The 17,286-nt window shown below is 39.0% G+C and overlaps 1 protein-coding gene across 1 annotated transcript in view; it reads left to right on the top strand.

Moving 5' to 3' along the window:
• SCN5A (sodium voltage-gated channel alpha subunit 5) overlaps positions 1-17,286 on the top strand; it is a 214,875-nt gene that overhangs the window by 150,943 nt on the left and 46,646 nt on the right. Inside the window, exons 18-19 of the mRNA XM_042801945.1 lie at positions 8,150-8,293; positions 15,106-15,226. Of these exons, the coding sequence (XP_042657879.1) occupies positions 8,150-8,293; positions 15,106-15,226 (265 nt within the window). The remainder of the gene's footprint in view (positions 1-8,149; positions 8,294-15,105; positions 15,227-17,286) is intronic.

Raw genomic sequence — 17,286 nt, 5'->3', positions numbered from 1 at the left:
TGCAAGTTTATTTTAGCTATGATACATCATTTGTAAGACAGAAAAAAAGAATGAAATATCTCAGGTAACAGAGAGTTCACCATCTGCATCTGGACTCACATCTGTTTCCTTTGTATACAGTGGAAATTTTAATGTACAATTTCTGTGCATTACAGACCTGTTCCTAAACCTGAAGTGATTCTGTAAAAGTCAATAGAATTATTCCAGCTTGACATAAGTATAGATGAAATTATTGAAAATTGCTATAGAGATACCGGTTCATAAGGATTTTGATATAAAATTGTTTGTGACAATGTCTTATGCTCCTAATAATTCTAACATATATAAATCAAACATACCATGAAGTCATGTGTTTATTTGACAGGGTACATTAATTTCAGCCTTTTACTGCAGGAAATATACTTTATTGTCAGGAACCATAATGCCCTTTCAAACAGTATTTATATTCCATCTGTTTTCATTTCCAGTCTGTGGGACACATTCTCTTTTAGTGCAACTGGATAAAATACCTTTGAATTCTGTTGATGACTCCCCAGTTCTCACTGACAGGAGAGTGAGCCCACATGTATACATGCATGCAGCACCCAGTAAATCTTACAGTATTTTTCTTGTCAGCTTTATTTGAGCCAGTATTTTTCTCATCATGAAGTAAGATAGCAGGGTTTTTTCATTATTATTGCATACATAGTTTGCCTGGATTTCTCCCTTTTTCAACTCTATGTTTTGCTTTGCATTTCTTGAAAACTGTGTAAAACTTAATTATTTGCTAATTATTTTTAGCAATAAAATTAAATATTTCTATATTTATTGTCTTCAGAAGAATAGCACAAGGCCATTAGAAAAAAAAAAAAAAAAAAAAGACTGTAAGTCATAGCACCAGATTTAAAGCACCTATGTCCTCATTTTTGCTTTACATATAGAAAGACATTTTTGTTTATTTTGTTTCAGGACAATGGGGCAGAAGGAGAAGAGTCCGTGTCAGATCTCTGCTGATGTGATTAGAGCAGTCACACTGCAAACAAAGGTTTTAGGGTGCTTATTCAGTACACAGTGGCAGGGAAATATATTTGTCCACAGAATAGCGCCTAAGGTATAGGAAACACAGGGAGCTGATGGAGGAGAAAAAAAAAAAAAAAAAAAAAAAAAATCCTGGCATTGAAAGAGGCGATATCAGGCGTAGCGGACTTGACAACATGCATTTGGACAAGTGCCCAGACCGTGGACTACACGTCAGTCACAGCCTACTGGGTGCCATTTCCCAGTATCCATATCCCTCCCTGGAGCAAAATGCTGCCCAGAAATGAGCATTTCTTACAGTTTCTCCCTTTGGTAAAGAAAATGCTGACATATAACATTTTGGATAAAATGAACAGCATCCAATTCCCCAACAGCTCCTGTGCCAAGTGAGACAGTGCATGCGTGTGTCAGGGGCTTGAAATTATTCCTATTAATTATGGCCCAAAATAACAAAATTTAAAATAATAGTTATTTTGTTGCTATTGCCTGTAATAGTATGAGACTTTCTTAATGATTAAAATATTAATGGCTTTTTTTGGGTGAAAGGTTGCAGGTTATTTCAAGCACTCTCACTCACTGCACTTTGAGGCAAACTTCCAAAATTTAAACTTCCATCAGAGGAGCCCATTAGTCTGAGTTCTTCATATTATGCTGTGGAAAGATCCCAATTACCAAAAGAAACATAAAAAGTAGAGTGTGATTAAACTTCAAAATGCAATTTAGCAGAAGGTATTAGCTTGAACTCTGAACAATGAACACTTACAAAACACTTTCACTGCCTATTTAAGTCTATTGAATTGATAACAAGCTAAATTAACTTTGGCAGTCCATCTTTTTGCCAAGTTCTCCCACTAAGACTAATTTTAAGAGTCAACCCTTGGAATAATGAATCTATGGGGTTTTTTATGGGCAGTGTGTTGCCCAGTGTGGGAAAAGATCTTCGGCCAGCAAGGTAGAAGCCATTAGAAATAACACGTGTTGCTCCTCTGTGGCCAGTCCAAATGCTTAAAATGTTCTGGATCAATGCAAGAAGGAGCTCTGCTAAACTGACGTTTCTCTCCTTGAGGTATGACATTTGGCAAAACATCCAGTGCTTGTGCAGAGACCAGCAGTTTAGTGGCTGTGATGATGTTTGGCGAAAATTTAGTTCACCTTTAGTCAAAATGAAGGAAAATCCCAGGGCAGGCAGGTTCCAGGGGATTTTTTGCTGTTAACGGCCTCTGCTGAGCAACTGGTTTCTGGCCAGCCTCAGCCTTAGCCATTCTGAATTTTAAGGGCCAGATTCTGGTATTTTTGTCCAACTTAGTACTCAAAAGTACATTATTATTTTAGAACAAGTACTTCAGTTTTCTTCCATATACTCAGTGACTTTCAGGTGGAAAAAATGTGTTTCTTAGATCCACAAAGAGGACAAGTTCTGTGTCTAGCTACATAGGTGTAACTTCAAATGCCAGTGGCCTTAACTCTGACAAATGACAGAACAGTTGGAAACTCCCTTGGGACCTGTGGGCATCCAAGTCGGGGGCATAATATCACCTACACAAGAGCTGGGCAACAGGCTATGCTGTTTCTCAACTTGGAGACTATTGTGTTTAACCTGTTTTACCCATGTTGCTCTTTCTCATGCGTTAGTGATTTGGCTTTTAAAAAACGAGGACCCTATAAATGCTGGGCTATCAAGAAAAAGGGAAAAAACAATCCAGATGGATTCACATGACAAATACAAGAAGCACCTTCTAATTCTGATGTTTTACTACTCCCTTTGCCCCATATTGTTTCTGGATTTTGCATTGATGAATGGAAAGAAAAAAGACTGGGAGGGGCAGATAAGGACCAAAAAAAAAAAACCAAACAAAAATCAGTCTGCTAAGCTAGCCTGATCTCTGGTTGTTTCTGGTGAAGTGGAATGGTGGACCAGGTGGCATAGGATGGGGAGTGGGGATGACCAGTATCAAATAATCAGGTTTAGACTTTCTCTTTCTTGTTTTCATACCCTCTCTGAGGAATTTTCAGGTCTTAAATTATGTACCTGTGTTGCAACCTGAAGGTAAGACTTCACGTGTTACATTAGTATTTCAAATGCTGTAGTCTGCTAATAAAATGCACTTGTAAAGGAATGTTGCATAGCACAAGTCCACTCTGTTTCTTAGCTATAATACTAGCCCTGTGGTGTGGTCCTGCTCCAGGTTTTCCTCTGGTTTCTCATTAAACATAGTGGTCACTCTGCTTTACAGAAGTAATTCTTCAAAGTGGGTTAGAGAGATTCTTAAATGTGCACACTTAGAATTGACAGCTGCATACCAGCCCTCTTTTATTCCTAGCAGAATAAGTGATATTAATCTTCCCCTTCTTGTATTAAGGAAGAAAGGGGATTTTCCTGATGTATTTGGTGATCTTTCTTCTCATATGAAAGTGCAGAAAGATAAATCCACTGATTTTATTGGTGCTACAAGGATTTACATTTATTTGTGAAAATGGAGAACCAAGATCATAAACATTGTGTTCTGGTAATAGGAAGCTACGATTCATTTCCCCAGTTCGTGGCTATTTATTTCCCTCTCATTTTAGCTCAGATTTTTCAGGGCTTTTCGGAAAGACTGAATTCAGCATATCTAAGAGTCATCAGCCCGACAGCTCTGCAGACTGTCGTCTCCTGTTTACTTTACACACAAAACAGGTGTCACCCAGGCAGTAATGCAAGCTTGCTGTATTTCAGCAGCATTGCAATCTGCTTGCTTCTCCACTTATGCAGAGGTAGGATATAAACAGCTCAATTTTCATGATCGTTTACTTCTTGGCTTCTTCGCAGAGGAAGTGTGCCAGTTACTAGACACAAACTGTTGCTGAGAAAGGATGCCAATTGCTACCAGGCATGGTAATTTTATGAAATCCATAGCTGTCTGCAAGGAGGAACACAAACATCAACAATTACTTTACAGAGTAAACAATCCTCTCGTAACTATGTGTGTCACACTGCTGAACTGGGTTTACTGTACATGAAAAGCTCCTCAGACTCCTATGATTGTTTTCATATCCAAAAAATGACTATAGGAAGCTTTGCAGGTTAAAATATGTTATCTATTAAGGGACTAATTGCTGCTTTATTGAGCTGCATTTCCCAAGGAGGCTAAATTGCATAGTGTCAGTCATCTGTGAATGGCTAGAGCAGAGATATCTCTGTTGCCAGCACCCTTGGCTGTTGCCGCTGCTTCCTCTGATGGGCAGTGTCCCGTGGTAAAGCAGGGTCCCACTTGTATGGCCAAGTGTGTGCAGACTTGTATGTGAGGGACCGGGACTAACCTCCACAGTTCTGAGTCTGCACCTGGAAAAGTCCTGACCAACTCATTCCTGGAAAGTGACCTGGACATCCCTGAAATCCCATTAGTGTCTCAAAACTGGACTTCAAAGAGACAGAGGGATGCGTGAGTCTGGCAGGGAGTAGAGAAGATACATAAGGTTGAAGCTTCCCATTGCATTGTAGAATCAGCAAAGTGCAGTTTGCATTTCTCAACAGAGACAGGGGAAACACTGTCCACCTTGTAAAATAAATTAACTTTATCCTGCCACATCCTTCTTCCTTGCTTGCTGGGTCTGCATTGACAATTGCAAAGGAGGAGGCTCCAGAGCCAATTCCCATTTCTTGTCTCCCCACTTGCTTGGGAGAGGAAGCTTCCTGCTATCAAAGGCCTTGCACATCTTCCTTCCCACAACAGCCGTGGCCAGGGAATCAGGGAGCAAATGTTACAAGCCAGGATCATGATCTAGGGAGTGAGTGAAGCATCAGGAGAACCCGCCTGAACTGATCACCATCTGAAAGGCAGGTCCTGGGATCCTCTTTCTAAATTTGTTTGCACAGGATGGAAAATAATGATATTTCTATGGGGAAGGAATAAAGTGACTCCACGCCGATGACAGGTATTTGTCTTGTTTTGCCAACAGCAAGCCCTCTTTCCAAAGGAGTGGCATTTGCACTAATCCCGATTTGAGCCTGAAACAATTAGCCGATCTATGCTTTTCAGAGGCAGAACGCAGTGTGGAGCCTTTGTATTTATTTGTGTCAGCAAACAAGTATGTGGGTCTGTGCACAAACACACTTGAGATGTCACCCAGATTATGCTCTATTTTCAATCTGATTGCTGTTTTTCTGGTGCTACAACTGGCCTGCAGCATGCAAAGGGACAACAATGAGTCCATCCTCCAAGTGCTAATTGCTGGTATGGTGTTGGTAGATCACCTCTTTTTAGGGCCCAGATCAGAGCAAACTTTTGGTTTATGCTGTGAAGGAGCTAAGGTCTGTCCTGGGCTCCCAACTCTCCATTTGCATGCACAAAGTTTTTGTATTGTTGAATGGCTTTACTTTATAAATTATGAAAACAACTGAATCAATAAATATTAACATAATGTGTATTGCCTTGGCAACATGGCACTTGATACAAAAATTAAAAACAAATTATATAAACCACCCACGGTGGGGAGCTTTACAGGGGATAAACCTGCTGCCACTGCTGCCAGAAGAACAAATCATCTGGAATCAGAAGAAATGCAAACAGTCCAAGTTAAACAGCATGAACCAAAGGCACCTTTCCTCAGACAGGTCTGTGCTGATTTTCTGGTGCTTTGTGCTGGAAATGAGACTGTTGTGTCCCATGAGAGTGGCTTTCCAGGCCTGGCATCAATTGCTTGCAAAAACTCAGTTGATTCCCTAACACTCCTTTCGGGATTGGTCTATACAACCAGATTCTTTTGAAGAGTCTACTTCTCTTAGACATTTTCTCCCACCTTATAAATTTGATGGATGAGTCTGAAAACACAAGGTGATGAACCGAATCATTGTCCGGGCACATGTGCATGTTGTCCTTATTGAATAATTTGCCAGGATATATTTCATCAGTTTTAATTAACATTAATTCTTCAGATACTTGGTACAAGTGTGATTTCTGGGAAGCAGCTGGGTCCATGTTTCCCAGAGTTTAGTCTTTAGGAAAGTGTTGCGAAGTATTGGTACCACACAGACAGATTAGCAAACAGAGAATTGCTGTAAGGTTGGCATTTGACTCTAGCTCAGTGCTATAATTTGCTTAACAACTGGAGTATTCGTCAGATCAACTGAGTTACACAGTCTCTTCTCATATACTGCATAGTCTCTAATGACTCTGCACAACCTTTCTGCACAAATGAATTCGAGATGTCACCTCAGATTGCATTGCACTTTTAACATGAAACAATTGTTTCTGTTGTTTCAGTGCTATACCAAATATCATGCCATTAAGATGACTTGTTACAAAGTTGTACGCACATTGCATTTAAAAACCCCACTTTTTATGGCTGAGTGCCTTACTTATGCATACTATGCCTTCCATGTTAGCTTCTCCCCTGAATATTACACTATTTTCAAAGATTCACCTTAAAGAGTGTTACTTTTTGACAGGGACAAAACTGTAGCTCAATGATTATGGAGCAATCTCTGCCCTGTGAAGATCAGTGCTAAACTGTGCCTATAAATTGTAGGTAATACATTCTTATGCTGAGGGTACAGATTTGGACATACATAATTTAATTTATTAAAGTTAGAATGTATTTTAGACCACATGCCCTCTGAAGCAGGAAACAAGTAATTTGATTTTAAATTAATTTACTAGAAACACAGAATGAATTTGCAAGAACTGGTACAAACTTGACAGTGCAAAAGTATTTATATGGAGAGCAATTTGCTTAACCAACTGCTTCCTTTGTGACATCTGTTCTTTCAGATAGTTATATTCGGAATAAAGTGTTTTTCTGCTCCTGGTACCTCTTGAGGGACTTCCTGTGGTGATGTGGCTTTAGAACTGAGGCAGGTAAACTGTGGTTCCCTAGGGAAGGGAAACTCACTTAATACATGAATAACGTTGAATGTCAGTCAAGCCAAGGCAAAAAAAAAAAAAAAAAAAAAAGTGGACAAGTGGAAGATAAATAAGTTTAAATAATTACTGCTGAAATGCTGTTATGCTTGTAATTTTTTTCTCAGCATGGAAGTCCTTCTGTAAGCAATTCAGCACAACCTTTGAAACCAGTTAGAGTTTCATTAATATTTTAGTAGGAGCGTTAGTAATGGCATAAACGATGGTAGTGCTGTGATGAGCTATGGTGTTTTCAGAGAAATCCCTGTCTTAGGTGAATCAATAAAGCCACACTGATTTACACCAGCAGAGAGCCTGGGCCTCCAGATGTAGGGACCAACCCTGAAAACATACTCTCCTCTGCCGTTAGTCCTGGGAGTACTTCTAGAGAGTTCAGCAACAATAATCATCACCCCAGGAAGAAGTGGCTGGATTTAATGGCATCGCTCATACTAGCAAGCACTAGGTCTAGTCAGATGTGTTTGCAGCAAAAAAAATTATTGCTCTGATTCTAGAGTCCATCCCTTTTTAGGGAAGTTGTTAAGGATGTTCTCTCCTTCCAACCTGCAGTTAAGTCTCGTTGGCATCAGTGGGTGCCAAGTAGCCTTAAGTGTTTTGTTGAATAGGAGCCACATACATTTACGTGTTTACTTGCAGTTTTCCCACATCTACTTTTATCCACATATACCTTTTATCCCTTCCAGTGAACTTTGCATTTTCCTCCCCTTCCATATGTATCTTGTCTCCTCTGGATGTGTTTTTTTCCACACTGTTTCAAGCAGACTTGTAGCACAGTGTTGGTTATTCCACTCGTGCCTTTCTCCATCTGTAACACAGAATATCGCTGCATGATCGCGTGACTTCAGAGTACACCCCTCGGTTATACAGCTGAACTCCAATCACCTTTCTGTGCGCCTCAGGTCACTGGAGGAAGCTGGTGTCTCAAAACCAGACTCAAAATGGAGATGCAAGGGAATTTCCTCCCGCTTCAGCAACAACAGCTCAGAAAAAAAATGGAGCCTATTTATATTTCCATTTTCAGCAGCCAGATACCTTGATATATCCAGTTGCTAAAGCTCAGAAGTTACATCATAAGCTTGTGTTATCTTGTTTCTTGCCATTTTCCTTAAGATGTCATTCCCGGACAAGTATAGTCCAGGCTATTTTCTCTTCTAGCTGGGGAGTTCTCCTTAAGAAATAAGCATGCTATCAAAGAAAAAGAAAATAAACCCATCTAGGATTATTTCCAGCAGGAAAAACAGCTGCAGCTGAGGGGGCAGCGATGCCAAAGCCCAGGCGTCCGGAGTCAGAACTCTGAGATTTGTGAAGAGTTACATGAGTTGCACGTGGATAAGCAGTTGAAGGCTGAGCCACCACCTCCAGTAGGGCCAAAAGAGGTAACAGAAACAACTTTCCTACCTGATACTGCATGCAATTCATTGCACCAGCTCCTTAGTGCATGTCACTGATTGATATGGGATTTATGGCTTATAAAAATACGACTTGTTTGTCAAGTGGTAGGAAAGCAGTAGTACGTAGTAGGTATTACAGTCTTAGTAAAGAAGAGAGAGGATTTTGCTGTTATAAAATTAATTGGAAAGCTTGGAAAATGTGCATTATAAGTTAAGATGGGATTCCAAGAGGCTTTTGGGAAAAAAAAAAAAAAAAAAAAAAAAAAACAAACAACAAACCCACAAAATCATTTATAATATTACTGTCTTATTTTAGGAGCAAATGTGTGTGTGTTTTCCCACTGAAAAGTAACTCTAAGAATGGTACCTGATGACTTGGCAGATATGTACCCTGAGTTCACTGGAGGGCATCTGTTATCTGTCACCGATTACCATTTCTTTTCCTGTTAACACATAGATCCAAGAAAGGTGCAACAATTTAAGTGGCTGACATGAAGATACTGACTAAATAGTAAACCTTGGTATCATTCAGTTGATGTTCACCAAAGTGCAGCTCACTCATTGTTTTTTGATGTGTACACATTGACATTTATTTTCAATTTGTAGGATTATGTTGTCCTTACAGCATGAATACCAAAATTACGTGTATTTGTACTGTGCACTGAGTGACTCCAGGCTTTAAACTCCCTGTTTCCTGCTTGCTGATTTGTTGGGGGGGGGGGGGTTCCATTCAGATTTAACATTTTATTGACATAACATTGCTTATGTTATTAGAGAGTGATGGATTCATCTCTTTGAAATCAGGAACTGGAGGGTTTGAGTGATGTCCTGGGAGTTTGGGGAACTCCATAGCTCCTTGAGATTGGAACAAGCGGTAGTTTTGGGGAACTGAATTAATGAAAAGGAAAGGATGACACCAACATGCATCACACCTCTCCTAATTCTGCTATAAAACTGCTGGCAAGTTAGTGCCCAGCAGAAGCAATCCCATGGATAAATCTTGACAGGACAAGAGGAAACAGACCCATCACAGATCCAGAGCTCATCTTCTCCAGGCCTGCTGGTTCATATTGTCATATGGTGGAATTTACTGAACTAAATGTAGACATCCGTATCTGAACTTGTCATCTGAGGCCCTTTTATAGTCAGTGCAGATCTGGAGCCAATGTAATTAGGTAAATGTGTCTCATCTCCGACTGAATTCAACATTTAAATTAGGTCAGATGAATCATCTTCTAAAAGTGCCTGTTTCTCTCCATTGACTATAAAGGGATCCCAGGGTAACTAGGTGAGTTACACACTTTGGTGAGCTAAATTCTGCTCACAGTAACCAGAAATCCTCTAGCCATGAAGCATTTCTTTAAGTAGCAATCCTCCTTGCCAGAATACTTCTTGGCATATTGAACTTCAGAAAGTAAAGGTTCTGAACTTTAGAGGAAGGAGACTTGAATATAGGATATCCCAGTCTCAGGAAAAAAATGTACATATAATTACCAAACCCCCCAAAAACTTTAAAATAATGAGATGAAGCATTATAACTAGGAGGAATTAAAAGACTGTTTCAGGAATTTTTCTCTCAGGGGATTAGGTATCCTTCATGTTTAAATGTCGTTTTGAGATATATAAACCCTGTGATCCTAACACGGAAGCTAGAAAACTATGTCCTTTTTTAGTGCTATAATGAAATGTCATGATAAATCAGGAACATTCTAGCCTTGATATATTCAGCAACATAGTGATAAAGAAATAATCCCCATTTCCTCCCTCAACTTTCAAAGGGTCCTGGGACACAAATGTCACCTTTCTATAGTAGAGTATAATTGATTCTATTTGCGGCTGCTTAGAAAGAGGTGGAGGGAATATGGCACTAATCCAGGGATGACTTGAAATCAAACGGAAGTTCACATGAGGCTATGAATGCCAACATGAAAGAACAAAGCCCAAAGGATGCTATTTTTGAAGGCCAGATCTTGTGTGGACATTACATACTTACAGTCCTCCTATTCAGAAGTAATCTTTGTGCCTTCACACAAGGACATGCTAATCATCTTTTTGATTAATGTCCCAAAACTTGAGACTAGCCAAATAAAGACAGCAACTGCAAGGAAGTAACAGATTTGGTATGCCCAAGAGCCAAGGCTTTGAGTGATTCAGTCAATAACAGGAAGCATTGAATGTGTTTTGAATCAAACACTGTTGATGTCAGTAAAGGATACATTATGTGATTAAAAATTCATCCTATATAAATCATCAGAAAGACACTATAGAAATAAAATCATTGATGTCACAGGTGGATAAGGCCTCAGAGTTCAAACTGGTTAATTTCTCTGCCAAAACACTGCCCCATAAAATATTTTGTTCAGCTTGGTGGGATCTACCTTTGAACATATCAAACAACTTAGATTTCTTCATTTACCAAAGGCAACAATTCACTTGCTTAGAAAAATTGTCATGGCTGGGTATATTGCCTTAATAACTAGCCCTTTTTTTTTCTTTTTTCCCTTTCAAAGTACCGTTTCACTACTCACTTTTACCAATGTTATCCATCATTCTCTTTTTATGGATTAACATTTCTTAATTTAATAGACTGTTTGCTTCCTTTTGTCTTTGGCTCAGCCCCTGAAGTCACAAACCATTGTTGTATCATTTTATTATTTCTTGTAAATGGGTATCTCTGTGCCCTTTAACTGATTTTTTTTACCTCTTTCTTTGCAACTTCCTCAATTGTTCCTTTTTGGAGTTGTTTTGCCAAGTAGTAAGCACAATATTCCAAATACAATTTCCACAGAATTGTAAGGAGCAGAAATAGTATCTCATTATCTAGACATGATGCTTTCCTATAGTTTTTCTGCATTGTTATATCCCACTGCAAAATCATATCTAATTTTTTAATATTATTCCAGGTTTCCAGGGTTTCCATTGAAATACTCCTGGAACTCTCTCATTTGTACTGTTTTGAGTCAAGTCCCATTTTTTTATATTCTCTCCATGTTTCACTTTTCTTTTCTGCTTCCTCAGTTTCAATACTGTCTCCAATTTAATGTTATCTGCTAACACGAGGATTATATCAGTCGGTACTTCTTCTATATCTTTAGTGAAAATAATGCTGACTCTAATCCCTACAGATCTCCTCTGATGACAAAGTTTGTGTTATATTTGGGGCCTTAGGATGGCTTTTGTCCATGCAGCAATGGGTGAATCCAAGCCAATTACAATTTATTTTAAAAGTAGACTTTTCTATAATAGACATCCAGACATTTTCTTAATGTTTATATATCATATGTCAATTTGATAGATTAAGGCTGTGATCTTCAGAGGCAAGAGAGAGAGGAAGGGAGATAAGAGAGTTAAGCCTTGAGTAAGCATCAACTTTCAATAAGATTTCAGCATCTCACTGCTAAAGGCTTTTTGAAAAACCCATTCAGATCAATTTGCCACTATTACAGACATAAGAAGAGGGTGTGGAAGCCTTGTCCTTAAAACAGCCACTCCACCCAGAACACATTAAAAACTGCCCAGTGCAGCATGAATTTATGCGTTAGTGGGAGGTGTCCCAAAGGGGCTTCTGATGGATTCCGTTGTCTCTGCCTGGTATACCTCCTCTACTCACTTATTACAAAGAAAGAGATTCTGTATCTGTCCTTTTTGCCTTCTTTTGGCCTCTTTGCATCCCATTTGTGCACAGTACCCTTAGCATACAGGAGAACCGCTTTACTGCCTTTATGTCTCTATGACATTTCACTCCAAGAAAGCACTCTCTTTTTCTCCTCTGAGTCTTTATTTAATTTACTTTAATCACAGGCTACAGCAAGTGGTTAGTGATCTGTGATTCCCATGATTATTCCCTTTTCCTCTTCTCTAAGCTCAGTATTATGTTTACTTATTGCTGCTCTCCTGGGCTGTTTCCAGTTTTCCATGAGCATTCACTATTGATTGCTAATGGTGTGTTAACTTGGTGTATTGGATGTGTTTATGCCCTACCCTGTCCCTTGTCTGGATCTGATGATTTGCATATGTTTCAGGCTGTCTAGATTTTTCTCTACTTATATTTGTATTAATTCTAACAGGCTATTCTCCCTCTTTTTATTGATTCCCTTGTTGGATTCTTTTAAAAAGAGTTTATTTTCTTAGGCAACTGAGTTTTGATTAGTTACATCTCCCTCATCACTTGTTTCTATGTCCCAATCACTTTTCATTACTGAGTTCATGAAACCTTACTAATCCCTTCAACCTTTCTGGTAAAGAGTAACCTTTGCTTCTTTCCTACAAGCTTTCCTATTCTTTCTCTCTTCTCTCATATGTATGGTTCCTTCTTTTTCTAGTCCCAGTTTGGACCCTCAAACCTTTGTCTAGTGTTTTCTGAATCCATGTTCACTGCCTCTTCTTCTTTGAAGGCTTTTCAGAAGAAATCCTGTCTGTTTTGTCTTGCATGCTCCCCATCTCCCTTTGATGCTAATGGACTCCAATACTTTCTGAAAACTCCCGATAAATAACTCTTGAGTATTCTTGATTCTTTAAGATGTTTTCCTTGTAGCCTATTATAATTGCACCATATTGTGTTCTGTGAATTTTCTAACCTGTCTCTGCTAAACCCAGCTCTGTCATTGCCAATGCTATTAAGCTGACATTGATCTCACAGCTTTCTTTGATTTCTGTCTTTTGGTAAGAATTATATCCAACAAGGATTCTTTTTTCATTGGAACCCCTGTTTTCTACATCCTACAGCTGTACATGATTTAGGACTGTTTCAGTAATCTGTGTTTTGACATCTTCATAACAGAACATATAATCACTAAAGACATTCCTTAATGAACAGTATCAGAAAGTTTTGACTGTGCTAAAACTTGGTATGACATTTTTTCCATCATCATATACCATTGGTAGTCTGTAGAAAATGGGCTCTGTATGACAGCTGCATTCTGAATATGGATTTTTTAGAAGCTTTATCCATGTCTTTGACCTATGCTTTCTGTTCTGACTCTCTTTTTAAAAGGTCTCTTCTCAAATGTTTGCAGTCGTTTTGAGTAGAGCATTAAAAACCCTATCCAAGACTATGACCTTCTGGGTGCTGTAGCTAATTGCAAACAACTAGCTTCCATCCCCTCTTGCAAGCATTGCTGGAATGTTCAATCTTGCCCATTTTACCCCAGGTTCAGCATTTCTCTGAATTCAGCTATAAATTTTGCATTGACTGTGTATACTTGAAAACAGAGGGCCCATTTTCACATTAATAATAAATATATAAAGCGATACATATTCTCTAATTCCATCACCATCATCCACATGAAAATAATATTTTATGTGTACATGCCATCTCTCATATAACTATCTCACAAGTTGTTTAAAAGCATGGGTAAGTATTATTGTTCTTATTTTTTTAAAACGGAGACAATAGTATTGCAAGATAAAGCACAAAAACATTTCAGTAGGTACTCAAAGAACAGAATAAGACAGTTAACGAACAACCCACCTCTCCTGACTTCTACTTATATCTATTTTGCATTAATATGACCCATAGAAGATGTCAACTTCGCTGTTGCCCATTTATACCACTTAGTGTTTTAATATAGTCAGAAACAAACTATGTGCAGGGATGGACAAATATTAGATCTTTCAATTTAGTGGCCAAGCTGAATAATCAAGTAAAATATAATTTTGTATTAACACAAGATATAAATGTTTTATTTTGAATAGTAAAATAAAATATGGAATACAAATCCTGTTTTCTAAAGAAAATATTTTGATTCTGTTAAAAGAAAGTTTTGACTAGAAAAGAAAATTCTATTTAATATTCAGGTGACTTATTCAGTCATATATCATATCTCTTTTAATACCAAATTTAACCTCTAAAACAGTTTTTAAAAATAATATATTCCTAATAAATTTTTACTCAGATCTACTTGGGAGTTCCTGCTCTAAGTCAATGCTTCAGGGAGCAGGAATGTTCTTGTCCCTATTTTTCAGGGGAAGTTTTGAGAAACTATGAATTTAAACAACACACCTAAGATGGTGGTGTCAAATATTTTAGTTAAGCAATAGAGCCTCTGAAAGGCTTTCAAAAGCCATGTGTACCTCCTTCTACTGCACCATGAGATCAGAAACACGTGACGAAAAGGCAAGGGGCCACATCACACGGTGGGAACAAGTTAGGCCCAGGATGAGACGGGTGGAAGACTCTTCTCATACGTGTGTGCCTGTAGCATCGTGTGACCAGACCCTGGTGACAGAGGGACTTCTGCTCATTCGGATGAGAAGCTGTGGCAGGTGGGAGCAAAGTATGGTCCTGACCAACAAAGTGCTGATTTCACCCATTAGCTGTGGGTGAGGAGCCTCAAGAATGAGGTCCCAGAGATAGGAACCCAACATAGGTCATCAAATTCATTCTTCGGCTTTTCAGGAACTAGGTCGCACTTCTGGTCACCGCCCCCCATCTGAAGGTATGAGCTTTCAGGACATACAAACCTTAAAATCATGAGTGGTTCCATCATTCCAAGCTTCCACCTACCACTAATATTTGGTAGCTGTTCACTATCTTTCTACAGTTTGCTTCTCTTTCGTTTTATAAAGTTTTATGTGTTAACTTTTTGATGTTGTTCTTGTTGATGGCTCAGCTGTTAGCTCACCGCAGCATAGGCAGAGCTGTCACTTGAGGAGTGGGCACCATGTGGAGGGCATGGTGATGTCACTGTTGTGGTGACTTTAGTTGGGATATTGGTTAGTGAAATAAAAACTCAGTTACTTCCTTTGGGGTGATTGATCAATGTGTTTTCCTCATCTTTGCTCTTGTTGACTACAAGCTTGATGAAATCAGTCTTTCTGAAGGCAGCACAGTGGATTTGACAAATCCTGCAGAACTGCTGGAGCAGATCCCTGAGTTTGCTGAGGAGCTGATGGAGCCTGAAGATTGCTTCCCCGAAGGTAAGGGCCTGAATATTTCACTGCACTGTTGAGGCAAGAAACCTCCTCTTCTCTCGGTGAACATCTCTCCACCTTCACACCACGTTACTCTAGCTGCTTGGAGTAGTATGTCACTGGTTGCACTTCATTTCTTTTATGCTATAATGCTCTAAACACACTCAAAATCACTTCTTATCATTAGTCTTTTTATTTCCAAGGTGAGATACTCCAAAAGCATGCTCTAAGGGGATATGCAGCTTCTAAAGTGCTAGGCTTTTTTTCATTATAATTTGTGCCCTAAAGGGTCGGAGTTTTTTAAATGTTGATTTTTTGGCCAATGAAGATTTTTTCTTCCAATATGTGTACATGACCAAATTTGGTAGAGAACTGACCAGATCAGGATGTTTCTGTTACTTGTTACATACATGTATATAAGCAGTTAACAGAAACTGCCTGGAGAGTTCATGAGTTCCAGGGACTCTCTTCCATTTATTTTAAACAGTGTTAAGAGTAGCATGTCTGGTAACTTCCATCTGACCAGGGATGTGTTATGTAAAGGGTATTTTACTTAATTATTTTAGATAACAACAAATCACATTTACATAGCTGTTAATACTGAAATATGTCATCATTTTGTTATTTTTTTAACACCAGCCTTCTCCAAAACATAGGTTTAAAACCCAGCTACATTAGAAGATGTATTTTAAAGTAAATATATAAGGTAAATAACATCCCAAGTTATTTCTTCTCAGAGTTCTATGCCAAATAGTATCTTAGTCAGATTCCTCAATTCCCTTTAAATCTGGGTTAGGAAAAATAGGGTTAGCTGAATGTTAGTATATTCCCTTGAAAATTCGAGGATTATTATAAATAAAAACAAAGCTGCTCAGATGGGATCAGACAGATGATTTGCTGGGTATATGAATACCCCTGAAGTCAGCAGAAATGTGCATCTCTGTATCTGTGAGAAAGATGATTGAATGAGGTAAGGGAGCCCTGCAGGGCTTACAAATATCCCTAGAATTTAAACATTTTTTTGGCAGCTCTGCTTAAAAGCAGTAGCCAAAAATTAATGCAGTTGACGGAAGAAAGCATGGTGTAACTATTCTGGCCCGTACAATAACATTTAGAAATTAGATCTGGTGTTTTCATTCTTTTACAATATATTTCTTAATGAGGCTAGTGAGCAGCAATCTATGTTGTACACTGCAAAGCGAGAAATTATTCTAATTGCTTAAACAAGCCAGTGCTGTTAGACCGGTGCTAGTCAGATGCCAGTTTACAAATTCTGAAACTGTGGTTGGCCATGATCCCCTCCCAGTTTTTAAAAGAAATAGTGTGGGCATCACACAACCCATTACTTCATTCAGTGAACAGCCCTGATTCATCCCCAAAGCAGTAGCACTCTGTAATTTGCTCTGTCTTAAAATAAGAACTGCCCAAAAATCTTTCACACCAGTACCAACCCAGTTTGTCAGTTCTTCACTACTGTCAATGGGATGCAGGGAGCAAACTCTTCTAGATGGATCACTGGAAGCATTAACTTGGTTTTGAAGCCCACTTGTCATCCTGGCAGCAGAGACGTGTAGAAATTAAGGCATTGTGGGCTGAAACCCGAGCTGGGTTTCCACCCTGCTGGCTCCTGCTCCCTTCCCCCTGAGCATCCCTGCTCCTGCCTTTTGCCTTTTATTCCTCGTCTCTCCGAATTCCTCACCAGTCCCTGTTCAAGTCAGGGTGTTTTCCTCTTCTCCCGGAGAATGGCCAGCTGAGCCTTGAGCTCTGAATGGGAATTGAAGAGGGGTTTGCTCCCAGCTCTTGGCCCAGTGCAGGGTGTCCAGGGGCACTGGAGATGCAGTTGCAGGTGACACCCTCCTCCAACATATCCCCTCTGCTTTCCCATGTGTCACATATTCATGCAGATATTTCAGAGGCTACTGTGTAAGCTAAATGTGACCACATTCCTCATGGATTTGGCAAAAATACATAAACTTGATGTGAAGGTTCGCTCATAAAATTTCAGATCAAAGTGCCATAAACTGGAAGTCCAAATTAATTTGTTAACATTTGTATTTATTTATGTG

Source organism: Tyto alba, unplaced genomic scaffold (assembly GCF_018691265.1).
Source record: "Tyto alba isolate M040663 unplaced genomic scaffold, T.alba_DEE_v4.0 Super-Scaffold_38, whole genome shotgun sequence".
NCBI lineage: Eukaryota > Metazoa > Chordata > Aves > Strigiformes > Tytonidae > Tyto > Tyto alba.
The sequence above is the reverse complement of the archived record's forward strand: the minus strand, read 5'-3'. Positions and strand labels throughout refer to the sequence as shown.